The sequence below is a fragment of the Opisthorchis viverrini genome (genome assembly GCF_000715545.1).
Source record: "Opisthorchis viverrini unplaced genomic scaffold opera_v5_440, whole genome shotgun sequence".
Taxonomy (NCBI): domain Eukaryota; kingdom Metazoa; phylum Platyhelminthes; class Trematoda; order Opisthorchiida; family Opisthorchiidae; genus Opisthorchis; species Opisthorchis viverrini.
This window is the reverse complement of record NW_008752103.1, coordinates 55,063-65,262: the sequence shown is the minus strand read 5'-3', so window position 1 is coordinate 65,262 and position 10,200 is coordinate 55,063. Positions and strand designations below refer to the sequence as shown.

The 10,200-nt window shown below is 40.5% G+C and overlaps 2 protein-coding genes across 2 annotated transcripts in view; one reads left to right on the top strand and one right to left on the bottom strand.

Moving 5' to 3' along the window:
- T265_15338 (hypothetical protein) overlaps positions 1-461 on the top strand; it is a gene marked incomplete at both ends in the record, with an annotated part of 5,421 nt that extends 4,960 nt beyond the window's left edge. Inside the window, one exon of the mRNA XM_009177639.1 lies at positions 242-461. Within this exon, the coding sequence (XP_009175903.1) occupies positions 242-461 (220 nt within the window). The remainder of the gene's footprint in view (positions 1-241) is intronic.
- T265_11080 (hypothetical protein) overlaps positions 1-10,200 on the bottom strand; it is a gene marked incomplete at both ends in the record, with an annotated part of 80,572 nt that overhangs the window by 16,724 nt on the left and 53,648 nt on the right. The window lies entirely within an intron of this gene.

Sequence of the window (10,200 nt, the reverse complement as noted above, 5' to 3'; positions counted from 1 at the left end):
CATTAGAGATTGTAGGGAGTGCACCGAGCGCCACCACCAATCAATTTAACTTGTTCCTTCAATCGAACAAATAATCGCTCTTCCATTATTCGAATGCAAAACGAGCGAGTGAGTACAATTCATCCATAGGTGGTCATATATTTTCTCTGTTTACGGAATATTCTCGGCTGCTAGATTTCTCACTGTGCTTGATTCCTCTGCTGATTGATCTGTTTACTGCTCTTTCTTTTGACCCAACCAGACAAATTATGGAAGGTGAAGTTACAAAGCGCAATTCGAAATCCCATCACGTCAATTTCGCTTTCGATGGTGGTCAAGAATGGGGAATGGGCATGGAAGACAAGTTTGGAACGATGCACGACCTTGGGACACCCTACGATCCGTCTTCCGAATATCCCGCGGAGACGAGTACTAAGGCAGATAAACTTAGTTGTTGGAAGCAGTGTACACGTGGCATCCGATGTAAGTCATGTGCTGTTTTTGTTCAGCATGCACCATTTCTCCTTGTCGGGCTAGGTAAGCAACCTAACGATCCGACACAAACGTACTGAGTGTCGAAGAACGCCGTGTAGGGCAAGCGTATCACCTAAGTCAAAACGTCGCAACAGGCAAAGGCGGTGCGACTCATCTGCCCGTTTGAAAACAAGTTCTAATGATTCTACACCTACTCACAAAGAAACACCTGGGTATAAAAAGGTGTTCGTTTGACCCACAGTGATTGTTTTACATAAATAATTCTACCTACAAGGCGATGAAAAACCAATAAAATACTTCATTTTCCGAAGACACTTTCGTTTTAAGGTGCAAAGCTCTAGAACATCGAGACCTGATGGATTCACATGCAAAACAAGGTGTAAACACCTGCGATGTGGCAATCCTAGTTTCTAAGTCCACGGTCAGCACATTTGAGTTCAGAATATTTGAAGTTCTCAGGCATCTGGACATAAACAAGTAGCTCTACCCACAGAATTTCGGGCTTCAAATCTCGCTTGGTTATACCTTGTCGGAGCAAACATGTGTAAAATGACAGAATTATATGGTCACCTTGATCGTCTGATCTAGGCAACCCACCTACTAAAAACGGTAATTTTGACCTATAATCATATCAATTCAAATTAAGATCTATTACAAGGAAAAAAGTAGCACAGTTCCTTTCACGAGACTGTGATCTGACGTTTAACCACCCTTTGGGGATATATTGTGTCCTAGACGTGGGCTTATTCCCTGTCTCATGACAGCAAGCAATAAAGTAATCAGTGAAAATGCCAGACTCGGTGAACAAAACAACCAAACAGCCCAGTACAGCGACCTGCGTAACGACGGATACTACTGATGAAGCATGCAAGTAGTATGGGATTTCTCGTGAATGCGCTTGGCGTCTATTGAAAAGTGAGATTTATTACAGAATTTGTGGAATCGCTTTGTAGCACTCGTCTACGTTTGAGCGAAAGTCAACTAGTATCCAATAAAGTTCAGGAAGACGCATTCGAGAAGGAGACGGATATTCGAGTTTTATAAACAAGATGCATTTGAAAGTTTTGCTTCCTTGTCGAATACTCTGCCCAGTTGGTGTTTTCCGTTAAATAACTCTGCAGTAAAGGCTTCCTTCCTGCCATCTTTATTCTGCAACATCGTCAACAAGTACAGTTTCAGTGTTGTACAAGTTGTCAAAAGATTTCAAACAAACTTAACACCTCACCGCTCCATCGCATTTTAGTTCAGCTGCATTGTGATTGTTACTCATTTCGATAACTTCGGCTTGTTAATAGTGTTTTTTGATAACCTCCAACGGTTCTTATTACTAATCATTGTGTTCTGGTGTATTTATCAAATTTTTCATTCTCCGGTGGTAGACTTTTGTGTTTTTCTCTCCTCTTCAAGAATTTGAAGTTGCTCATCTTCAACTATAGCGTCATCCATTACCTTATTCAATGTGGCATGAAATCGGACACTGAAAGATCAATATTTTAGCCACTGTTTGTAAAGACGGCGTTCTCCGACTTAAGTTATATCTGGCAAATATAAACGAATATTCATATTGACTTTATTGGTCAAGATCAAAGGGCGTCTAAAATAACATCGCACTGGTCGAACAGTCGTATGACTGACTTGCCGCCACATGATTACTACCTGAAAATAAAGCCCTAGTGTTGACAAATGGAAACACCAAGCTTTCACTGTGAAACACAGGAGGGGTCGAACACTGGGTTTTCGTTGGGGTTATAATGGGTACGGTCACGTTAATGTCCAATAGAAATTTTCATTGCCGCTGGTTAGATTGGAACGGCATATATAGCAGTGAAACGTCAGTGTTGAACATCAACGTTATGCTTGCCGATGGTGATGATGATGAATAGGAGGTTGGAGCGGCTTTTGGCCAGCAGGTGATACGTAATCTCGAACAGCAAATTCAGGATTCACAGGAAATTGCTTCGAATGGATTGACATAAACTATGCACAAACCTGGGAGGTGGATGCGACACAGTCTTAGCACCACCCCAAACTAGCACCCCATCAAACCATTCAAGACTCTTTTCCATCAGAACTAATATGCACTACATGGCAATATTATGGAAAGTGTTTGGACAATAGAAGCCGGATAATTCTCCAGTCACTGAAGGAGTTTGGTACGTTTAAAAATTTGGCGTTTTTGTGTCTCACAGATCCTTTGGTCAGAACAAAAACCACCTGTTAACATATGAGAATCGTGCAGCGCCACAACACACCTTTGGGATGTCCCATCAGGTTGCCTTAATAAAGCCACCCGTGTCTGAAGGTCCGTATGTACATGTTGGGCTTACAATAGCCTATCAGCAGTGCTCAATAAGCCAGATCCTTGAATCAGAAGGAAGCTCTCTAAGAACGTCACCTCTGTTAGAAGTACACCTACCTAATCTTTTCGTTATGGGTTTGTTGTGTCCTAAAAGATGGCATAGCACCGTTGATGACTCTGACATCCACATCCGAACGGTAAACAGTCCAACCTGCTGCTCACTGCGCTATAAAAGCGATTTGAGCTATTGAAAAGAACCAACTTGTCTGAAAAATGCACTCATTTGCATGCCATTTTGGTTATCTTGAGAGAACCACCTGAATCTCAGCTGAATCTCTTGTTTATGAGGTTATTCAACTAAACATGCTGCACCAGGCCGGCTCATGTTTTGGTTGGTTCGATGTTTGAGATATCGCAATTCAATGACTTTGAAAAATTTAACAAAGACATTCCTTTCACGCCTCTCGCTTTAACTTGTTCCCACATCTTGTTGAATTCGAGAACTTTGCTCAATTGGAGCCCAGCTGAATCTCTGGTCTATGATTTTTTTTACACAACTGAAGGTGCTACATCAGGCCGCCTCGTGTTTCGGTTGGGTTGATATCCGAGATATCGCAATACATTGTATAGACGTTATGCATTACTCATAGGGTTGCTGAAAACTCCTCGACAGCCCACAACCGGTTGTTCCCTTCTTGGAGTTCATCAGGTAAGTGCGGTTCCCAGGTTTCCGTTAGGCTCCTGTTCGTCTTGAATCCTGGTTAAATCGACCATGTAGGAGAAGGTAAGGAACTACCAACGGGGGCTTCTGACGACAAAGAAACTTCGACACAGGTTGTGTGTGACTAGAGGCTGATGGGGATTCTCTCATTGAAAAACAAATTTGGTTGGTGTTCTATCTAAATAGAAAGCAACGTATCAGCTTGGTCGCTGAGATACCAATTTTGTATCTAATGCTCCTGAGTACCGTGAAAAAGCACAACAAAATTTCGGCCACAGTTCGTTATCCTAGCAACGAACAGAAGACGCATCGTCAATAGTCACCGTTGGTTGTTTTTACATCCACATTAATGGGACTGACAATGCTCAGTTGTCATGGTAACGACAATTTTCTCCATTGAGGGTATGACAATAGGCATCGCTTATGTAACACATGACTTTACTAAGGGAGATACGGTTGAAACAATAGGTGAATTTGAAAAACACCGTTTCCTCTTATCCTTCGGTGGGAAGTAAACCAATGCTGGTTGGTTGGTGTTAGCCTTGCTTGTGAGGTAACAAAAATAGGCACACCTTTTGATCACAAATTACAGTAATTTGTGGTCAACTCTCCTGTGACAAAAGGCCATCGTTGAAGACCTGTTGGCTTCGTATAACTCAGGATAGGTCTCTTATGATAGGATGTGATTGTGCCTCGGTAAAACCGAAACTGGTATGAAACTAACACGTGGTCGATGGTATAGATGACGTCAGCTGTGTTTCCAAACTACTCGGCTACAACACTAGGTTGGACATGTGCAAATCTCCACACACGCACACACACTCTCTCTACACTCTACACCGCTTGGTTTGTACTATCCTTCTAACCAATTCTAAGCTTGGTGTTTTATATACCGGATGTTTACTGATGGCCAAACTGCTCGTTTTCGACCTAGCCTGATGCACGAACACATGGTAGCTATGAAGGACCGCTTCGTTGACCGCTGTGTTGACCACTGCCCCTCAACTACTAGGGCTTAGGCATACATTTATCAACTAGATGTTCATGTATGACCAATGAAAGTCGTCTGAATTCTGCACCCGATCACCCCAACTAGGGGATCAGTTACCCCCGGGGACTCAGCAACGGGTTACCTTAAGCCCCTTCTTGAATGGCCATCAGTTAATGGTACTGACAAAAGTGGCAATCAATAGATTCGATATGTTTATGCTGCAGGTGGTGACCAGACATGCCTGGCTGGTATCGGCTGTCTACTCTCACCCTTGTAGTGATCGGGTAGAGCCTAGTATCAAAAACATCCCATTTTCATTAGACAATTTTAGGCTGTTTATGACCAGATTCCTCAATGATACTAACGCTTTTCCCCTAGTGCTGATGCATAAGCAATTTGAGCGCGGATGATTTCAGCAAACCCTTTTTCAAAAGTTTCTAAAGACCACAATCCCACTGCACCACGTTTTAAACTGCTAAAATGTGCTCAGAACCTGTCATAATATACTCACTCAGTCCATCGCAACGTGTCTGTTGAGCTGTATTTAGTCCTGTTGGTACTGGATGTTGTAAATGAAACAAACTACACTGAAAAGCCAAATGGCACTGTACAGTTGTTTCATTCTCATTGACGATCAACAGTAATACATATCTCATGAGATTCGAACCCTCAGTCTCCAACAAGCCCAAACCGTACGGCTGCGAGCAGTTGACCGGTGGTGCTATTGGTTGTCCTCGGATATCTAGACACGCTGCATAAAGCCTCCCACCTAACCAAGCAAACACCTCATCTCGGACGGTATTTGCCCTGGGTTTATTGTCCCAAAGCTTGTTTTTCACTTGACTATAAAATACACAGCCATAGACTTAGTCTGTATATTAATCGACTGGTTTCAACAGCAGTTGTGATACATGGAAGGATCCCCGGGTAATATGGCTTTCAAGCCCAATGGTGGTGACTTGGTTTTAGTTTACACCATACCTCTAGCGACCTAACTCTAAACTGCACTTTAACTCCGTTTAGTCACTATGATACAAAAAGCTTAGAGTGATCAACTGAACCATACCTTGGTCTGCTACACCACTCTAACTTAACAAAAAACGCGCAGTTTGCAGAAAAATTCCGGCAAACTGGTCACGACCAAATATGTGTTCAGACCCCGCTAGAATGCGCAACCCACAGTTCCCGCGTGTAACATGAACATATTCCGGGACTGGCGTGTATAGGCACAGGTTGTGAGAGAATACGTGGGCGAAAGAAGACTGCGTGTAGATACAAGCGGAGCGTGATTGCAAGGTTGAACATTTTGCTGGCAGGCGGCAAAGTGATTGCGAATATGGGGTTGAACCGAGTGTGAACCAAGCGAACTATGACGATGGGAGAGAAAACCAGGCACGTGGTTGGAATGTCACGATACAAGCGAAATCAGAACAGTCTCGCTGCACCGAGTAGCAGACTCCACAAATGATGTACTACATAAAGAAAACATTTTTTACTTTGTTGTACTCCAAACTTCTCTTTCCTTTTAGCCAACACGTCAGCTCAGGTTCTTGCAGTCTATTTAAATCATGAAATTATCTCTAAAGTACGTCACAAATTGTAATGGCATGAGACCGGACGTTCTTTCAGCTCCGTATTTCAACTTAATCTTGTATTGTCAGTTATCACAAAATATTTGAGGTACATGTTCATTGTCAAAAGGACATCTGAACTGGAAGCACTATCACTCTAAATGTGTGACCAGCTTTGCTGATCCCTTCCTTTCTAGCAAATAAGTTCGTAACAGTTGAAATCACTTCACTACGTTCATGCATTCTATCTTATGATGAGAGCGCTTCACTTCACACTTGTTCTCATTAGGCTTCTAGTAGCCTCAACTTCTTCACGGAGTTATTAGCTGAAAAGTGAAAAAAGATCAGAGATAGTAGTGGCCTTTCAACCATTCGCCACGATAGCGTACACGATTTACTTGATTTTACGGAAGGCCAAGGATAACACGACACATTCTGTATCAACCGTCTAGGTCAAGATAAGCTGTTTTGGGTTGTTTAGGGTGGACTACGGGACCTTTAACTGCATGTGATCGTTTGCGACTCAAGACCCATAGCATACCGGAAAACAAATCCATACTTTACTCATTGTGTAGAGTTCACAGCCTGTTAACTTTTTTGGTGCTTCGAGGGAAATTTTGATTTGGTAAAAAATGCCAATTTTCTCGTCTCGGTTTGCACTTTTTTTTACTTTTTAAAACATTGGAACTAAATTTGTGTCTCGTCAAGAGATTCTTAGTGGTCCACTCTACTGTTCACTCCCTAGTAAAACTTACTTTCAACGTTTCATTACGGATAAAAAAAACTTGACCTAAGGATAGGGATTAGGGTAGGAAATATCCAGGTGGTGATTTTACCCACTTCTGCATGAAGGTTGCCAGCTTGATTCCCACTCACTACCTGGGTGAAGTGTATTCTGTATTCTGGAACCTCCTGAATAACACCTACTCAAAACTTCGTCGAATGAAAGTTGGTGAAAATGTATACAGTGAATTCACAGAAGGCGGCCCAAATGTAAGATGCCCCTTTGTGCAGACAACGTCGTTAGCACCCTTTCCCTTGTTGTATCGCCCTGTTTTTATGCTACTGAATGAAATTAAGTAAATTACTTTTAAAAGAGGTTACGTTGATCGCTTCTGCCTACTTGTGTGTGTGCCTCGAGTGACCCTTAGCTATTTGGGGTCTATGAACAACTGCAATCGAAATGATTATAGGTGAAATGTAATACACACTGGCAGAATATGTATGCACCGACAGCATCAAATAAGTGCCATTATGCACCGTTCTACTTCGTTTAATTTTCGCTTTTATGGAGTTAAGCCTCGCAGATCGTCGTGTGTGATGGACACCGTTGTGGCGGTCACAAGTACGCGGCTCGTAAAAGCTTTCATTGGATCTATTTGACCTTTTGCAAATAACGTGAGTGTCAACGGTTATGCCTGTTTTTTATCACGAGCCTCTGATGTGTTTGTTTAAGTCGGTAACTCTGAGGGCGCGACCAACCTCCTAACGTGACAAGTGGCGTGAAACCATTTTCCCCTAACTACTTCACTGTGGTATATTTCTCACATTATACATATATTTTGCTCCATTTGACTTTTCCATTTCATTCTTTCGTTAACTGTAGCACGACCACCGTTACAGGTGCAAATTAAGATTATGGGACTGTGAATTGTAACTGCTGAAATGCATTTGCAGTACCACTGTTTTTGCTTTATATGACTACTCACAGCGGCATACTCCAAAATATAACTTCTGGAAGGAGACGCATAGCAAACCGAACGGTTAGAATTCCATGTTATCTATATAGCTTGTTCTCAGTTCTAAAACGGCAGATTCTTTGCATCTTTGTTGATCCACTTAGTTGTTTGTCAATCCATTCCAATTATTTTTTCGTTTCATGAAATGAGCAGTCTTCTCAAAACGCAGCCTGGGCAAGTAGGTTGGACAGTATGATTTCGCAGTCATGAAATGACCTGCCTTTGCTCAACAGAACCAGAATCTCGCGTGTCCCAAACAGTGGTGCGTGCCATCCACATCGAATGGAATGTGTATAACGTTTCACCAAGAATTTCAAGAAAGCAGAACACGATTGAAGGCACAAGCTCAGACACACATAAATTTAGAGGCCCACCCAAAAATGTCTGAGACAGAACTACCCCCTCTGTCCGAGGTTTCGGATGCAAATTCAAGCTCTCATGCATTTTGCTTCAAAAGGTGGCACTGAATTTCCCTGACGAATCATACTGCTCACGATAAGGATAAAAACGCCGCTGAACTTGTTATTTCGGTGCGAAATTTAATGAACAGATTTTGGGTTAGTTGGTAGAATTTTCAGTAATCAATAGGAATGCAGTCTGGTCTGTGGCCTTCTTAGACTACGCGATTAATGAGTGAATGAATCAGTGAACTTTCGCGTGATTCGCTGATTGACCAAATGGACTTGTCGATTTACTGCTTGATTGTTTGGTTGACTTCTTGCCTGCTTGCTTGTTGGATCGATTGATTGTCTGACTAGTTGACTGAGTCATTCATTAATTGATTCATTAGCCCATTGACAGATGAGCGGATGGATGGATGGAAGATAGACAGACAGACGGAATGGGATGGACAGATAAATAGATAAATAAATAAATAAATAAATAAATAAATAAATAAATAAATAAATAAATAAATAAATAAATAAATAAATAAATAAATAAATAAATAAATAAATAAATAAATAAATAAATAAATAAATAAATAAATAAATAAATAAATAAATAAATAAATAAATAAATAAATAAATAAATAAATAAATAAATAAATAAATAAATAAATAAATAAATAAATAAATAAATAAATAAATAAATAAATAAATAAATAAATAAATAAATAAATAAATAAATAAATAAATAAATAAATAAATAAATAAATAAATAAATAAATAAATAAATAAATAAATAAATAAATAAATAAATAAATAAATAAATAAATAAATAAATAAATAAATAAATAAATAAATAAATAAATAAATAAATAAATAAATAAATAAATAAATAAATAAATAAATAAATAAATAAATAAATAAATAAATAAATAAATAAATAAATAAATAAATAAATAAATAAATAAATAAATAAATAAATAAATAAATAAATAAATAAATAAATAAATAAATACTCATTTGAAGCAGGAGCTGTTTTGTTGGTGTTATGCCAGAAAGTGACCCGAAGAAAATAAAGCGTGCATTAGTAGCCCGATTCATCTGTAACTAATCTGAGAAAGTCAATTAGTGTTGATGATAGGAGTGGTATTAATGTCCCAAAGCTAACGTTACAAGTTCGTCACGGTGATACTCTTGGAAATTATCCGGAGTTAACCAATGCCACCTTATAAGGTCACATATGTGTTTAGGTACTGCAGCTACATGAAGCCTGTTTTTTAATGTGCAGTCCGCTTGGAGATGACTTATATGCCTTTTTGGCGAGTTGTGCACTTGGTGGCGTCGTGCGATGTGGAAGCTCCATTCAAAATGTTCATTAGGTCAGCGTATGTCGGGAAGCGAAGAACTCGCAACTGTTCAGTTTTCAACAGTGGTCATCTCCAGGAGCTCCGGAGAGATTTAAACAACTGACTTCCCGGATGAACCGTTTGGATATGAGCGGTTGACTAGCAGTAAGATTAACTCGCGTGTATAAAATTTTCAAATCTCCTCATAATACCAGCAGACTGCGGGTAACTCAGAAAGGAGCAATAACTCACAATTCCTCTGCACCTTTATTGTGACTTGGGTGGCCGTCTACTGGTTATGCCTGCACTGAGCCTGCCAGACTATGCGATAGGGAGAAGACAGAGAACTCGGGACACGGCTGTATTGTCAGCACAAAACATACAGAGCGTCTGCGTAAATATATGGGATGACTAAATGACCAAATATGGCCGTTCAGTTGTTCGTTCTGTACAGCCAATTGCGGTGTTCCGGTCGTGAACAGTCTCAGGCCCACTACGCTGTTCGCATGTTGCCAAGCCGTGTTTGGTGAGAGCCGCCAACTCACCTAGTTTCCGGACGTGTCGTAGCGATGGTGACCTTGGGGATGCGTCATTCTCTGCACATGTGCTTTTTTCATACCTGGGCCCGTCCTGACGTCACCCGACGATCATCAATACGTTGTAAGGTAATGTA